This window comes from Nyctereutes procyonoides, unplaced genomic scaffold (assembly GCF_905146905.1).
Source record: "Nyctereutes procyonoides isolate TBG_1078 unplaced genomic scaffold, NYPRO_anot_genome, whole genome shotgun sequence".
NCBI classification, from domain to species: domain Eukaryota; kingdom Metazoa; phylum Chordata; class Mammalia; order Carnivora; family Canidae; genus Nyctereutes; species Nyctereutes procyonoides.
In genome coordinates, this window is record NW_026575155.1 from 6,446,833 (window position 1) to 6,464,453 (window position 17,621).

Consider the following 17,621-nt stretch of genomic DNA (forward strand, 5'->3'; position numbering starts at 1 on the left):
AACAAAGGTTAAAAAAAAAAAAAAAACCTAGGACTTGTTCATGCCACTTGTTTGACCTTTGATTAAACAAAGTACAAAAATGTAGAATAAGGGAATTCTATCAGGCCTTTGAGTTCTAAGAGACAATTAAAACTATAGTGGATTTTTAGAAATCATATAGTCTGACATCTAATTCTCAAATGAGGAAGTAAAGCCTAAAAAGTTAAGTGGGGCCCAAAGTGTTAGAATTTAAATCACAAGATCAGAAAGGAACCATTTCAAGTGGCCTCAATTACCTCTTATTTAAAAAAAAAAAAAAAATTATTTTAACCTTCTAAAATTTTGTGGCTGTAAGTTTTAAAAAACAGGTTTTGGAAATCTTTAGATGATATTAGAAACAAAAGAATAAAGTAGATTTTCACGGGATCTTAAAGGCAAAAAACTGGCTCTAAAGACTAAGATTCTAAATTCACTACTATTGAAAAAAGAAAGAACCAAAAATGTATACTCTTCTATTTGAAGGTGAATGTTACAGAGGCTTACCATTTTTTCCTCCTGGGAAATATGAGTCTTTTTTCTTTTCTTTTTTTATTCTTTAAGGAAAGGTAATTCAGTGTATGTTAAACTAGAGACATGTATTTAAGTATGAAGAGACTCCAAGAGGGACACCTGGGTGGCTTGGTCGGTGAAGCATCTAACTCTTGATTTTGGCTCAGATTATGATTTCAGGGTTGTGAGATTGAGCCCCACTGTAGGGCTCCACACCCAGGGCTTGGGATTCTCTCTCTCCCTTTCCCTGTGCCCTCCACCTTTTCTCCCCCTCTGAAAGAAAGAAAAGAAAAGAAGAGGAAGGAAAAGAAGAGAAAAGAAAAGAAGAGAAAAGAAAAAAGAGAAAAGAAAAACTCCAAGAGAATTTTAAAAAGGTGGGGAGGACACTATGATTAAGGAAAGCATGTCTCGTAATAAACGTCCCCTTCTTCTCAACGCAAGAATCTTCTTAAATATGTATGTACCTGTCCAGCATTTTTTTGATTGATAAGCTGATCTCCTGCTATAAGAGAATCCCAATTTTGCTGTCTTATGAGCTCTTTAACTTCTTCATTAGGGAGATCAATCCGATAGTTGAAATCACCACACCAAAATACGTAGTCATGGGAAAACAGCATCCTTCCCTGAAGGCAAGGAGAAGGGATTTTAGGTTCAAAAAAGTCAATCTAAAAAATGTTTTACAACTATTTCTTTGCTTCAGATATGCTTGCCTTCCTCTGGCCAGGCCCTATTTATTTGCCCCGAGACTAATAACACATGAAACATCTATTTACGTGACCACTGTTGATGTTTCTAAGAACTATCTTAAATTTTTAAAAACTGATAGAGAATTAGGGATAAATTAAAGTGCATTTCAAAGCTTCATCTTCAGGGAACCTGGATGGCTCAGTGGTTGAGCATCTGCCTTTGGCTCAAGGTGTGATTCTGGGGTCCTGGGATCACGTCCCATGTCGGGCTCCCCTCAAGGAGCCTACTTCTCCCTCTCCCTATGCCTCTCATGAATAAATAAATAAAATCTTTAAAAAATAAAAAAAAAAGTTTCATCTTCAAGAACAATCAGTAAGAGCTTACCATTGGAAAACTCAACTTCCGTGCAATTTCTACAAAATCTTCATTTCTTTCTTTGACTTGTGATTGCCCTGCAGCAAAGTGGCTACAGACGAAGCAGAGGCTTGTTGTATGGAATAGCATTCGGATTGCAACTGCTCCCTTATTTCCAGTGGCACCTCCCATTCCAGTCTTCACAGTATCAACTGCAACATCCCTTTAAAACAAAGGACTCTAAATCAAAGATCAGAACTTCCAGTATTTCTGTGCACATAAGAAATTAGGAATGTCTATGACATAAATATAAAACAGTTTGAGGACAAGGCTGTGCAACAGTATGGTAAAACTATTAATGACTCTTTAATTGAAAACACATTTAAAACCAAGATTCAAGAGTGTTTTCTCTGAAGCAACAAACATTCCAGGTCTTTTTCTTGTTACATGATAGTAGGATGTAGCCTTCCAAGAGTGCAGTGTTTACTGACCTGATGAAAGGAGCATGCTGTGGTCTGATAAAAACAAACAGGCAGACGCCCACCAGCTGCTCAGAAGCCAGCAGCACATACTTGTTGTCTCTGGAGATGGTCTTCTGCAGTTCCACAGCCCAGAGCTTCTGATTGGTTGTGCTACCAGAAAATATTAAAAAGGGAATCTTTTAATAGACATTGATAACACAGCCTACTTTATAAGGCAATTGTCAAATATATCTTTATATACTCAAATTTCATAAGAATACATGAGATCAAACAGTTATGAGATCCATACCAACAGTGAAATATTTATGTAGGCTATCTTTTGCTTCCTTTAAAAAGAAAAACCTAAAATTTAGCCAAAAGAATAACATACTTCAAAGTCTATTACTCCTTTACAAAGAAAATCTGAGCATACTTATCAAATGAGTGCTCACCATTTGAGTAATCTACAGTTGTACTTTTTCCTTTAGTTTTCATTAGGATAACAGAGAAGTACATGCTTCCAGACATGCTTTCCACCTTTTTATTTTCCATACTATAATTAATATCTTTTTAAAACTTATCATGGAAAATTTTAAACATGTACAAAAAAGGGATCCCTGGGTGGCGCAACGGTTTGGCGCCTGCCTTTGGCCCAGGGCGCGATCCTGGAGACCCGGGATCGAATCCCACATCAGGCTCCCGGTGCATGGAGCCTGCTTTTCCCTCTGCCTGTGTCTCTGCCTCTCTCTCTCTCTCTCTGTGACTATCATAAATAAATAAAAATTAAAAAAAAAACATGTACAAAAAAGAGATAATAATTGTAAGATATAGCACCATAAACTTATTACCTCGCTTCAACAAGTAACATTTTGGCAATCTTTTTTCTTCTATCTCTCCTCACTTGTGTGTGTGCTCATCATGTGTATACACATGCATGAACCTAGAATATTTTAAACTAAATCTAAGACACATGCCATTTCACCTATATATACTTTAGTATGCACCATCTAATGCAATGGACATTTTAATTTTTACATAATCACAATTCTATTAGGATTAGGTCATGGTCTCAAGGTTGTGAGATCGAGCCCTGCATTGGGCTTTGGGCTCAGCAGGGAGTCTGCTTGAGCTTCTCTCCTTCTCCCTCTGCCCCCTTCCCTCTCTCTCTCATATAAATAAAATCTTCAAGAAATAAAAATACAAATAAAACAGGATCCATACAGGGCCCACACAATGCATTTGCTTGTTATATTTCTTGAATCTTTAATACTCTCTCAATCTTCCCAGATCCATCCCCTTTCTAATGCTATTTATTTTTTTAAGAAGTTGGGCCATTTGTCTGTGAAATGTTCAACAGTCTGGATTTGACTGATGTGTCTTCACAGTATCTTAACTTGTTCCTCTAACACTCGTATTTGCTTTAAACTGGTTAATGCAGAAGCTTAAGGAACCCATTCAAATTTATTTATTTGTTTTGGCAAAAATAACCTAATGGCAAATACAGTCACCCTTGCATCAAAGCAGGAAGTACCTAATCTCTGTGCTGTTAAACCTGATCTGCTATGCAGACTCTGACAATCTAATCAACTCTTTATAATGAAAAGTTCTCCCATTAATCCTTTTAAGGTTTTAGTGTCTATTGATTACTGCCATTACTTCATTAAGGGTTGCACAATGTTGATTTTATAATTTCAGCATTCCATAGGCATTTGCAGTAAGTTAGAATTCTTCTATAAAGAACTTTTCTCAACTATTCAATTAGTCTGAAACACAGTTCATACGGAGAAGGTAGCCTAAATGCTGGGGTCTTTATAGATTTTCAGAGTAGTAAGTCTGAATCTCCAAAGAATGCCCAAGAACCTACAAGGAGAGCAAAAGAGTGTGTTTTTATAGTTCCAGGCCACACACATTATAAGTGGTGAGCCAGAACATGACCTCACGCCCATTTATCTAATCTAACCCCGCCATACCGACCCCAAAATACAAATCCAGCACATGGATTCTCCTCTACTACCTACCATAATCCTACCACTACAACTTGGATTCTAAGAAGAGAATGATGACTTTCTTTTATTTATCCAGCTCACTTCTCAAGTCCAGTGAACCCTACCCGATCATTCCATTGAAACTGCACAACACCACATGGCTGACCCTCTTTACTTCTCTGTTTACTTTCCATTCCACTTATCATCTTCTACCATGCTACATATAAGCACACCTTGTCTCACTGTGACTTGCTTTATTGTGCTTCCCAGATATTGTGTTTTTTACAAATTGAAGGTCTGTGGCATTCCTGTGTAAGCAAGCTTATCAGTGCCACTTTCCCAACAGCATTTGCTTACTTCCTGTCTCTGTCACATTTTGATATATCTCACAATATTTCAAACTTTTCTTATTTTTATTATATTTGTTATGGTGATTGATTATAACTAATGGAAAGCTCAGATGGTGACCAGCATTTTTTAGCAATGAAGTATTTTTTAATTAAGGGGTGTATGTTGTTAGTTACACATAGTGCGATTGCACAGTTAGCAGACTATAGTATAGTGTGCACTTAACTTTTCTATGCATTGGAATTTGACTAGGTTTATTGTCCTATTTGCTTTAGTGCAGTGGTTGAGAACTGAACCTGCAAGATCTCCAAGGTATACCTGTAACTTAGTTACTACAGTTATTGTTTATTGCCTGTCTGTTCCACTAGAATAGAAGATTCATGGAAGCAGGGGTTCTTGCCTATCTTATTTACTAATATATCTTTAGTACCTAGAACAGGGCTCAATAGATACTGGTTGAATGAATGAATAATCACTTTACTTCAGAATAATTTGATTAGGGGCACCTAGGTGGCTTAGCGTTTGAGCATCTGCCTTTGGCTCAGGGTGTGATCCTGGTGTCCTGGGATCGAGTCCCCGCATTGGGCTCCCCTTAGGGACCCTGCTTCTCCCTCTGCCTGTGTCTCTGCCTCTCTCTGTCTCTCATGAATAAATAAATTTTTTTAACAAAGAATAATTTGATTAAACTCACTTAGACAACCAACTGAACAATTTGGTAGTAGAAACTCTAAGAGTATGTTCTATTTTAAGACCTGAATATCTATTTTCTTTTTTTTAAGATAGATTATTTATTTATTTATTTATTTATTCATTCATTCATTCATGAGACACACACACACAGAGAGAGAGAGGCAGAGACATAGAAAGATGGAGAAATTGGCACCTCACGGGGAGCCTGATGTGGGACTTGATCCCCTGACCAGAGATCATGTACTGAGCCCAAGGCAGATGCTCAACCACTAAGCCACCCAGGTGTCCCTAAAGATTTTTTTTTAATTACTTGACAGAGAGAGAAAAAGAGAGAACACAAGCATGGATAGTGGGAGAGGGAGAAGCAGATTCCTGTGGAGCAAAGAGCTAGAGGCGGGATGCGATCCCAGGACTCCAGGATCATGACCTCAGCCAGAGGTAGACACCTAACTGACTGAGCCACCAGGTGCCCTGTAGACCTGAATATCTATTTTCAAAAAAGAGATTCCAAACCGCAAAATGAATGAAATTGGACTTCTACTTCCCTATATGAATGCTATTCACTGCAGCTAAGAAAAAAATTGTAATCGTTTGCAAGATTGATGACTATACCATACTATTTCAGCCTATAATTTTATTCTGAAAATCTTAAAAAATGTCACAGAAGATGGGCAACTGCTCATTTAAAAGCAAGCATACTTTCTTAAAATAAAACACTCAAGCTTTAAGTTCCACTTAAGTAATTTGCATTTGTAATAAGATTTCAGAACAGTAGTTCTCAAAGTGTGGCCTGGGGTTCCCCCAAATCAATGAGGTCAAAATTATCTTCAGAATACTACTAAGACTTTTTTGTCTTCTTTAGTGTTGACTGACATTTGCATGATGATGCGAAAGCAACAATGAGTAAAAGTGCTGATGTCTGCAGATGAATCCAGACACCAAATCGTACTAGGATTACATCAGTCTTCACCACCATGCACTTACATTTAAAAAATTACCATTTCACCTCAGAATATCCTTGTTGAAGCAATAAATGTTATCAACCTGATCAAAACTCAGTCTTGAGTCCTATCTTTTTCATATTCTATGTGATGAATAGGAAATACACACAAAGCATTTCTGCACAGATGGTTAGAAAAGCACTGGATAGTTTGAGTTGAGAACTAACTGCCACTCTTTTCATGGAAAAGCATTTTTATTTGAAAGAACTAATGACAAACTATGGTTATGCAGACTTAAGTTATTTTGACAAATATTTTTCAAATGAGCCAACATTTTTAAGGGAAACAACCAATAGTATTTATTTCCAATGATAAAAGTTGAATTTTCCAGCAAAAATTAGAATTTTGGAAAACTTGAATCTGCTACTGTGATCTTGGCAGCTTCCAAATATTTGAAGAATTTGCTGATGACATTGTAACGAGACTAACCAATATGATGCTTTGATATACAATGAAATGTGTCAAAATTTGGAAGATTTACATAACTCAGTGAACTAATATTTTCAAAATGACCAATACATGATGTTTCAAAATCATGCAAGGGTAAAAAAATAGACCAATGTATTTTAGTGTAACAGAACACAAAAACAAGTTCATTGATGTGGTTTCAGACTCCATATTGAACTAACCTTTAAGAAACTATTTGTTGAGCTTTGGTGTAGCATCAGAGAAGAAAGTATCTGAAAAGGCTATTAAATTAGTTCCATTTCCAATGAAATATTTATATGATTTTCTTCATACACTTCAATCAAAACAACATACTGCAACAGACTAATATAGAAGTAAATGTGAGAATTCAGCTATTTTAAGTCAGATATCAAAAGACTTGCAAAGGGGTGCCTGTGTGGCACAGTAGATTAAGCGATCGACTCTTGGTTTTCACTCAGGTCATGATCTCAGGGCTTGTGAGACTGAGCCCTGAATCTGGCCCATGCTCAGTATAGAGTCTGCTTAAGATTCTTTCTCCCTTTCCCTCTATTCCTATCTATCTATCTATCTATCTATCTATCTATCTATCTATCTCTATCTATATAAATAAATAAATAAATAAATCTATATCTCTTTAAAAAAAAAAGCACCTTTACATATATTATCTCAATCTATGTTTGTAACAACTACTTAGTTATCTGCATTCTAAGCCCCTCAACTAGACAATTACTTTGCTGGCTTACCTTGCATTCACGATGTTTCCAGCATTTAACTCAACCATTTCTTCAAAACCAATTGCAAATATATCTGTTGGCTTACTTCTTTTATCTACAATTAAGCATCCAAGAAAAACTTTTAAAATATAGCCTTAGTCAATTGGCACCCCTCTCACCCACCCAGCACAACTAAGATCAACACCAGATCTCATGAAAGTCCTTTATTGGGTTTTACATTTAACCAAATTCAATTATGGGCAAAAACAATGATTGGGAAAAGTTACTTTAAAGTGAGCTTATATTTAGGCCTAAGTTTGCTTTTTTAAGACTGTTATTCATCAAGATCCTTAAGTCCTTTAAGAAATAATTTTCAACAAAAAAAAAAATTAAAGAAAGAAAGAAAACCATCAATGTAAAATACACTGGCAATGACTTTATAAAAAAAAAGAAGTAATTTTCAACAAATTCTCGCTAAAGTCTATACCAAGGGTATCAGAGAAACAAGCCACTTCTCAAAAGCTGAAGTGAATAGATATTGGATAAAGGGGGATTCTTCTGAAAAGGCACAAAGTGGCTGTGCCTACCTCAAATTAGATAACAGAAGGGATTTTTCACATTCAAATTTGAAAACCAGAGGCTTGACCTTTTTACTATTTCCTTTTTACTATTTTTCTACTATTCCTAGAAGAATCCAAGAAAATTAATAGAGATCGAGGGTTTAGATATGCCCCCCTGTTTCAGCCATTCTCTCTCCTAACAGACAGAGAGAGAGAACAGAAGCTACTTGAGATAAGCAGCCCAGGGGTAGTTGGGCGGCCCAAGTATTCAGTAATGAGAGTAGCTAGAAAAAGGCTTATAAATAGTATGAATAGAGAAATAAAACAAATAAAAATATTTATTGACTGCTATTATGTGCAAGGATTATGCATGCCTCATCTCATTTGCAACACACTTTATAAGAGATTATTTTTGTCCTTTAGTTACAGAGAAGAAACTGAGGCTTTGAAGAACCTAAGGAACTTGCCCAGAAATTTATGCAGTATGGCACAATGACCCCAAAACAAACTGCCTGAGTTCAAATCCTGACTTGCCATTACCAACCATGACCTTGGGCAGGTCACTTCCTCTGCTATGTCTCAGTTTCCTTATCTGTGAAATCAGAATAATAATAGTGTCTATGCAGGTCTGTTATGAGGAATAAATGACTAGATGTACACACATAGAGAATTGTGGTGTTAGCTGTTATTTTACTACTATTACTACTATTTACTACTATTACTACTACTACGTATTATTTAGTACTATTATACTACTACGTATTATGACAACTACGATTTCAATTAGGTTCAATATAAGTGAAAAGGAGGATTTTAATAAAAGTCTGGGGAAAATCTTAGGGTTTAAGATGTGACTGATTACAGGTAACTAAAAAAAGAAAATCTGTACCTCACAATTTTTTCTGTGTATGTCACCTTTAAACATAATACTTGCTAGATGTGTATCATTTGAAAAGGAATTCAAAGTGAATTTTAAAAAAAGAAGGCAGCCTTAAATTTATGATTCTAATCAAATCTTAAAAGCATCCTCAGCTCAGTGTTTGGTTTGGGCTATTAAGAGGTTGGTGGCTGAATGGCAACTGGGTTTTTACAAGGATAAATCAGTACTGTTAAGTTATAGAGTACCAACAAATGTCACAACCAGTTTTGTAAGATTTTTCAAAATCCACCCCGAATTTCTTATCTTTGTAATTAACTAGAGAACTAGATTTAAAAAATGAAACACACTAGGCTTAAGAAATGATCAATTACAAAATAAGCTTGCTTTGTGTCAGTTTAAAAGAACAGAACCAGTTTTTCTTATATGTGTGGTTACCTATAAAGATTTGACCTTCATACTTATAAATCCAAGTTTCTTTTATAAGGTAATGCACATTGTGAGGTGTTTTATAGACTAATAAAATCACAGTCAGGATTTATTAAGTGAATCCCTACTATAAAAAGCAGACCTTGAAATTCCTGGATGCCAGCTAACTTAGGTGCATCAAGAAGCCAGTCGGTGAGTGTCTGATTCTTAAAAGCTATACTGCGAAACTGCTTCCCACCATTCACGTTCCAGGTTCCAACACATACTCGAATTTTCTTGGGCTTTGAATACTTGTAGAAATTCTCACACATGCTCTTTAGTACTTTGGAAGATGCTAATCAAAAACAAAACATAACAAAATTTTAGCTGCATTAAACCACTTTTAGAAATTGAGTTTTATACCTGAGAAATAATGCTTGGAAAGTACAGCTATCACCATACACAAACAAGCAGAAGATACATGCAGAGCCCAGCATAATGCAAGTAATCAACACAATTTTTTTAAAAATTTGACATTTAATACAATAGTCATAGTAAAGATGCTCTTACAAAATTATTGCAACAACGTAAAACATGCAGAACAGTTCTGTTTCAGTGAAGTAAGTATACCGTTTTTATAATGTACAAAACTAGAGACTATACATTTTTAGGAATATAGCGATTGACTTTCATATAACTTTCATTTGAAGGCTGGAAAAAAAATAAACCTTATTTATTTCCAAACAAAAACATTTAAGAACACTTACACTTAAGATTTTAGCTACTGACAGGTGGCTTGAAGAAAAATGGCTCCCTGACAAAAATACACATTATGTACGCTAATGAGGCTTCAGAGATTGAAGTCACTATGAAATTCTTTCCATCTCAGAGTAGAAGCCAAAGTCCTTAACAATGGTCTACAAGGAACTAAACAACGTGCATCACCATTCTGTCCTCATCTGCTACATCTTCCCAGCTGGCTCACTGCAAAGCTGCTGACTCCCTGCTGTTTCAGTAAGAGGCCTGCCTGGTCCTACCAGGCGGCCTCTGCACTGACTTGCATGGACTGTCTCCACTGCCCTCAGTATTCTTTCCTCACCTCCTTTCAGTCTTTACTTTCCAGCAAGGCTTTTCCTCACCATCTTATTAAAATCTGCATTTTTTCCCTAACCTTCCATTTCCCTTCCTTGTTTTATTTTTCTCTATAGCATTTACCACCATTTATAGACTGCGAGTTTTATTTATTTACGCTGTCACTGTCATCTCCTGTCTCAAGAGTGGAAGATCCACAAAGGCAGAAATGTTGGTCTGTTTTGTTTACTGCAGTATCTCTAGTGACTATAGAGTGCCTGGTGCACAGTAAGTGCTCAGTAAATCACTGTTAAATGAATGCTCAATACATTCAGATCTTCAATCTCTTTCCTGCATATTTTTTGACTACCATCCATCTTCCTTCTAAATCACACTTCATTTTGATTAAATTAAATTCTCGGCACTTAATGTAGCTAGAACCTTAACAGGACTTCAATCTAAAAACAGAGAATGAATACTTAATTGGCACTTAACTGGTAAGAGGAAAAGGAAATCACAATGATTCTCACCTTTTTATTATTCTCTATCAATGATTTTATTATTATTAATTATTTTATGATACTAAGAAACTGCAGACTTGTGAGAGAATGAAAGTGAAAAGGCAAATAGCATCCTAATATTAGAATGAAAATAGTTTGACCAGTGAACCTTCCGAGGGAACTGCTGTAGATGTAGGGCCCATCCCACTGTTTCCAGGGACAAACATGTAGACTTCTAGCCTCTTGCTATTTGATCTGATTACTTGTATAAGGTGTCAGGTGGTAATGGAAGCAGATGATTTGCTCTGGTCTTTTGGTATAGTTAATTGAAAGCTGGCTGTACCTAAAGAATCATTCTCTGTCTTTAGCACTGCCATTGTTATATTATGAAAACTGCCTCTGTGATTCATTCTATATCAAAACACAAGTTCTGAAATGATTTAACAGCTTAAAATACTCAGCAAGACAAATAATGAATTGTGTGAAAACATGTTGCCATGTTGTGTGAATAAAGTCAAATCGGTTTATAAATGGAATAAAGCGTTTTTAAAATTTTCTAGTGTATTCTTAACTGGCACCTTAATGTGCAGAAAGAAATGAGTCTGTGTTCAAGAAGATGCCCATTCCTAAATGCCGTATCATTTCAGAAAATGGATTTCGTTACCTAACTCAAAAATATATCCAAGTGCTCTCTTCAATCCTTCTCACAAGAATAACCAATAATGTCTTAGAACATTCCAAACAGTAAATAAGCAAAACAAATCTCAAGTGATACCAAATCTTAAGTGAAGGGAAGAAGAGATGTCTTTTCATGCTAAATTTCTGGGAAGAGTTTAGCCTTTTTTTTTTTCTTTTTCCTGATTCATATTTAAGGACAAGTTCATGAATCTTGTCCAGAAAAGGAAGGCATGAGATTCTTAGAAGTAGGAAATGTGAGAAAAATAATGACCTTTAGGTCCTAATTACTTAACTCCTCTAACTTGGTTAGCAATCTTGATGCTTTTTAAAAGAGTTCAGATGACATTTTAGTGCAGGTCTTATGGTTACAAAAAATAATTCCTCCACTGTATGAGAAAACAAGTCAAAGGTTTTTCAAATAATAACGTGTGAGAAATGCTGCTGAACAATTATCAATACCACAGATAGTACTCCGAAATTAATCCCAAATAGCCTCGTCTGGGTTTTTTCCATTAGCCTATTAAGAGTATAAGGTAGAACACTAACAATGTTTGTTCAATGAAATATAAAAGTGAAAATAAAACTAGATGAGCTATATTTAATTAGAATTAAGCATTTGCTACAGGAAGATAGACAGCATTACATATTTCCTTCTAAATGAGGTACTTAGTTTTCTCAACCTTAAAATTCTTTTCTCAGATTAAAACAAGATATTAATTTATCCTGTTAGAATCTGAGGGCAAAATAAGAGAAAGTTTCCATTTATATGGCTCTCTATATTTACAATACCAACTTTAGAAAAAAATAAAGAAAAATTTGCTTTTATTTACAGATCAGTTTCTATACTGTACCTGACTGTAATGTCTGTTCAGAAACTATGGATGCATCAAGAAGAAAACAAAGAATCATTAGTAAAACAACAAGTTACAATTAAAACCTAGAGTGTCATGACAATACATTCTAAGATGGCCTCATTTTTTTTCTTTTTTTTCTTTTAAGTCAATTTGATGCCTTTCAGACACCAAATATTAGAAATATATGACAATATCTGATGCAAACCCTCAGCATCTTAGAAAGATCCTACAGTGATTCAGTAATGTCCAGAGTTTCATAATCAGGAAGTCCTTAGCCTGCTTTTCAGACTGCTCCTGTGTTTGTGTGTGCACATGTGTGCATGTGCACATACATGTGAGGGAGAGTACAAATCTGAAAACCTACTGAAGTAGAGGATACTAAGCACATGAAAGATACTACCCTAATATCTACCTTTTAGTATTCTTTCTGGGACTCAGTTGATAAGTACAATCAGTTCAGTTATAACAAAACTATATACATTCCAAAAAATAATCATGCAGCGCCGAAATATACAAATTCCAATAGCCACAGAGCTTAGGGGGAAAATGGGTTTAGGGCACAGCACTCAAAAACTTCCAACAGAGACATGCTAAAAAAGATGGGAACCTAATAAAAATAGTAGTACAGTTTTACACTGTTAAATAGCTTGAGAGGTATGAATTTAAGTATAGCACTTTGTGTTGAAAAAGACCTGAAGTTTGCTTGTAGAAGTGGGCATCAGGAGGGTAGAGCTTGTAAGTAAGCTAACCCTTGAACACACGGGTCTGAAGTGCACCAGTCCAATCAACATGTAAATTTTTTCAATAACTACAATGCTGTAAATGTATCTTCTCTTCCTTGTGATTTTCTTAATGTTTTCTTTTTTTCCAACTTACTTTATTGTAAGAATACAGTATATACTACATATAACATACAAAACATGTGTAATTAACTGTTTATGTTATCAGTAAGGCTTATAATCCATAGTAAGTAATTAGTAGTTAAGTTTTTGAGGAATCAAAAGTTATACATGGATTTTCGACTCTAGGGGTGGGCGCCTCAAGCCCTGTGTTGTTCTAGGGTCAACTGTAATTGTGAAAGATGGAAGAAGGTTCTCTAAAATTGGGATGGAAATTGGTAATACCAGATGTGAATGGGTACATCTCATAACACATGTGGGGGGGAACTGAGGTAGAGAAAGGTTTTAAGTGTATGCATTAGTCTATGTGTGCTTTGTATATTTCTACTCAACTAAATTCTGCTAGGTGAAACCATTCATAAAATAATGCAGAACTAACATTATGCTCCAAATGTTCCCTCGTAGAGCGTCCATGTTGGAACAAATTCCCATTCTCTGAACAAGCATTATAGCAGAACTGACTGTACTTCTTTTTAAGCATATTTAACACATAGTAAAATGTGCAAGGATATTAAAAAAAAAAACTTATGATCAGGTTTGGGAATTCTTAGCTTCCTTGCTTCTCTTCTTCAATTGTTTACTTTCAATTGTTATTTAGTAATGCCTCCATATCAAAGCAGGCACAGGAAAGAAGTGGTAAAATGCAAATTGGCCAAGTCTCCACTGCTGGGAGCCAGGAAGAAAGCCTGAAGTGGTAGCTAAGTGGTAGCTAATATCAGACTTTTTTAGAGCTTTACTAGGGTCTCAGTCTCCCAGCTAACTGTAATCAACTACCAGTGCCATGCAGAATTCTGGAAGAATCCATGATAACCTATTTAACCAAGTAATTATCCAAGAGTTCATCATCTGACGGGGAACAATATCTCTTACATGGACAGGGAAAGGTTTGGTTTGGGGATAACAGAGAAGTAAAAATGCTCAGAGTGCTGAAAAGTTAAGACAGAAAAAATATGGAATTAAGGAAGTTAATTCACTAGTTCTACAATAATGTTGTTTTCCTGTGATACTAAATACATACTCAATGATATGAGCTCAGATTCATTTGATTTTAATAAAAGACTCAGTCAAAGATTAAAAGCTGCCCTGAAAGCCATATATTTATGTCAAATATTAAGCAATATTCTAAATTATTAATTCATATGATTTAATGCTTGTTCAAACAATAGTAAGATAAGATCAAGTTATAGAAATCTGGGGTTAGAAATTAGCAAAATAACCAATATAGGTACTGTTTTTTTTCAATAAAGCATTTGTTTTCTACATAATTAGGTTATTGGATGTCCTGTTAAAAGGACTAGCTGAATATTCTATGAAATTCTGCCTTAGATATAGCAATACTTAAACCATATACCCCCTAATTATAGCTGTAAAGGAAAACATGCATGGGCCTCATTTTATAGTTTAGTAATACCATTGATGATAAAAACATTTCAAAAAAGATCAATTTCCTTTAGAGAATACAATTTTAAAAAATTACATTAATAGAAACTTCTCCCATAACTATTTTAATCAACTTGATCTAAAAAAAAATTTATGTAAATAAATTTACATTTATTTCTTGGACTTTTAGAAGGGATATAAACAACATAAAGTAATCAAAATATAAAGTAGGCATACCACGCAAACTTCCTGTAGTTAGAAGTGCTCGAGCTTTGTCAGCTAAATCACTATTTAGAGTATTTCCCAGTAGTAAAACATCTATGGCCTCTTGCTTGGAGCTGTCAAAGAAGTTATTCTGAATCGTTCTAGTAACAGAACGAGCACCATCTTTTAACTTTCCAGCCTGTTGGGGAAAAAAAAAAAAAAGAGCATGGATTTTTGTTATAAATAGTGTTGATTTTACTCACTAGGCATTCTGAAACTTTAAATCAGTTTTAAATGACTTTATTGCAATAAAAAGGACCTAATCATTCTATTTTGAATATCATATCATCTTATTAAAATGGCTCAAGATGTCATTGTTTCTTCCTTTTGCGTAAGAGCTCTGCACAAAAAGATGTCAGAAAAAAAAAGCTCAATACTATAACCCCATCCACTAATGACATCGAGAGCTGTAAATGTTTAAAATTGTTTACTATAAAGGAAATAAAGTGAAGTGTACTTATTTAAATCAAGAAAATTACTTTTTACACTGTAACTTTCAGAATTGGGGATGGCATGGGTGGGTGAAAGCAGAGGAGATCAAGGAGGATATGGTGTACTCACATGCTCTCAGAAAAACTTCAAAGTACTTTAACAGAAAACTAAAATTGGAATTGTTCCTAAATAACTCACATTAGTTAAAACCAAGACTGAATGAAGGACTAGTCTAAAAAGAAATTTATAATTACAGTTCATAAATAAATATTAAATGCAAACTAGTTTTTATATCTTAGGTCATTTATTTATGTAAATATAAATAGTAAAAATAATAAACTGAAGCCCATTCCTACAGTGAGAGAGTTGATTATAGCTACTTTTTTGAGGACAGCTGACACACAATGTTATATTAGTATCAAGTGTCTAAAAGTGATTTGACAAGTTTATACACTATGTTGTGTTCACAAGGGTAGCTACCTACCATTTGTCATTATACAATACTATTAGAATACCATTGACTATATTCCCTATACTGTAGCTTTTATTCCCATGACTTATTCATTCCATAACTGGAAACCTGTATTTCCTGATTATAACTTTTAATGAATACATATTTTACTTAGCATGTTAGTTACCATAAAGATTTCCTTCCCTCTTACATATTTAACGACTGTTTAGAAAAAAACAAAAAACAAAAAACTCTTGCCTTTTAGAAAAATACTTCAGATTGTAATATATAATTTTCATTCCTTAGAGATTAGTAATTTGAAATGTCTTCCACATGACAACACAAACAAATTACATTATTTGAAAAGACACTCACCATTCATATTATCAGGCAATAAATCAAAAGGAACCCAGAGAAAGGAAAAGAAAGAGCAGTTCAGATGTTAGAGTTTAGTTCAATTCAGGCTAGTATATTTAATACATGAAACTTCATTTCTATTATGTTAGAGACAAAAGACCACTGAAAATATATGTAACCTTTGTATATATATATGTATATATATATATATAGTCTTAGTCACTCCAGAAACAAGAAGACAGAACATAAAAGAATATTTTAAGCAACAGTTGTAGAGAATCGAATTTTAACAGTAAGAGTTAATATTCTCTATTTTAAAGGAATAATAAATGAGGTTGAACAATTTCAGGTTTTCAAAAAATAGGGCCCATTTAAGAAGCAAATATTTGTAAATGTCAACAAAATCACTTCTGTGAGTTGAACAAAAGAAGCTTTGCAGGTAAGGCCAATACCTCTGAACAGAGAGAGGCATGGCATTTTATGAGACATAGAAGAGGAAAAAGATTTAGACATTAAAAGAAGACTTAGAGGGATGCCTGAGTGGCTCAGTGGTTGAGTGTCTGCCTTTGGCTCAGGTCATGATCCTGGGGTCCTGGGATCCAGTCCCAGGTAAGGCTCCCCGCAGGGAGCCTGCTTCTCCCTCTCCCTATGTCTCTGCCTCGCTCTGTGTGTCTCTCATGAATAAATAAATACAAATCTTAAAAAAAAAAAAAAAAAGGGCAGCGACAACTTAGAGATGATGAATGGTTTTCAAAGAACTTCAGGTACTGTTCTGAGGAGGCTAGAGAACTATAAAAATGATAAATTCCTTATTTCTATACCTGAGGTAATCTGAAGAATTGTAGGAATTTAAAAGTTAATAAAATCCAACCAAGAACATAAGGCTTAAAAAGGCAGTATGTAAACATATAAAATAATGAAAAATATCTCTAGTATGCTTTCAACATCCCTTAATACTAGAAGAGAAAGTGGTCTGTAGATAATGCCAGTAATTAAAAAGTAATGATGAGGCACTGAACTATAAGTAAGTCCATCTCACACCTTGGTACATTTTGATAGCCTCCTTTTCAAGGTAAGATAAATAAAAGAATAGAAACTTAATAACCAAGCTCTAAAGGTATTGGGCTTATAGTAAGTGCTGCATAAATTGTCAAGGGACTTGTTCATCCATCCAGTAATTTGTCACAATTCTAATTAAACAGTAGGCACTGCATCAAGTGCTAGGAGCACAAAGCCAAATGCGATAGGATCCTTTATTAGGATGACTATGGTTAAAATAAATCATATTTATAATCCAAATAAACAACATAAGTAAAATAGAAAGTAAAATAGATATGTAAGGGAAAATCATGAAAAAAATTCAAGCAATACATACACAGGCCTAGTGGATTATCACTAAATGACTAAATACAACACATATAATGCCCCCCAGACCGATGGAAATAACTCTCTTCCATCCAATGACTAGTATTCGCTACAGAAGGAAGTACTAAGGAGGACATGAAGGTATGATAAAATAGAATTCTGAAACAGATACCTAAAAAACCCAACTATTAATTAATTTTTTAATGATTTAATTATTGTAGAGTGAGAGTGTAGGCAGGGGAGGGGCAGAGGGAGAAAATCCCAAGCAGATTCCCTCTTGAGCGTAGAGCCTACAAGGAGGGGTGTGTGTGTTGGATCTCAGGACCTAT

The 17,621-nt window shown here is 34.8% G+C and overlaps 1 protein-coding gene across 10 annotated transcripts in view; it reads right to left on the minus strand.

Moving 5' to 3' along the window:
• The window catches only part of SYNJ1 (synaptojanin 1), a 91,875-nt gene that overhangs the window by 30,522 nt on the left and 43,732 nt on the right, over positions 1-17,621 (minus strand). For 9 of the 10 annotated variants that reach the window (XM_055313348.1, XM_055313352.1, XM_055313350.1 and 6 more), the window contains exons 12-17: positions 14,661-14,826; positions 9,205-9,396; positions 7,227-7,311; positions 2,061-2,201; positions 1,600-1,792; positions 993-1,151 (exon numbers count right to left, since the gene is read on the minus strand). In XM_055313348.1, coding sequence (XP_055169323.1) covers positions 993-1,151; positions 1,600-1,792; positions 2,061-2,201; positions 7,227-7,311; positions 9,205-9,396; positions 14,661-14,826 — 936 coding nt within the window. Of the gene's footprint in view, positions 1-992; positions 1,152-1,599; positions 1,793-2,060; positions 2,202-7,226; positions 7,312-9,204; positions 9,397-12,141; positions 12,166-14,660; positions 14,827-17,621 lie in introns of all 10 variants that reach the window. The other variant, XM_055313356.1, reaches the window with a different exon arrangement.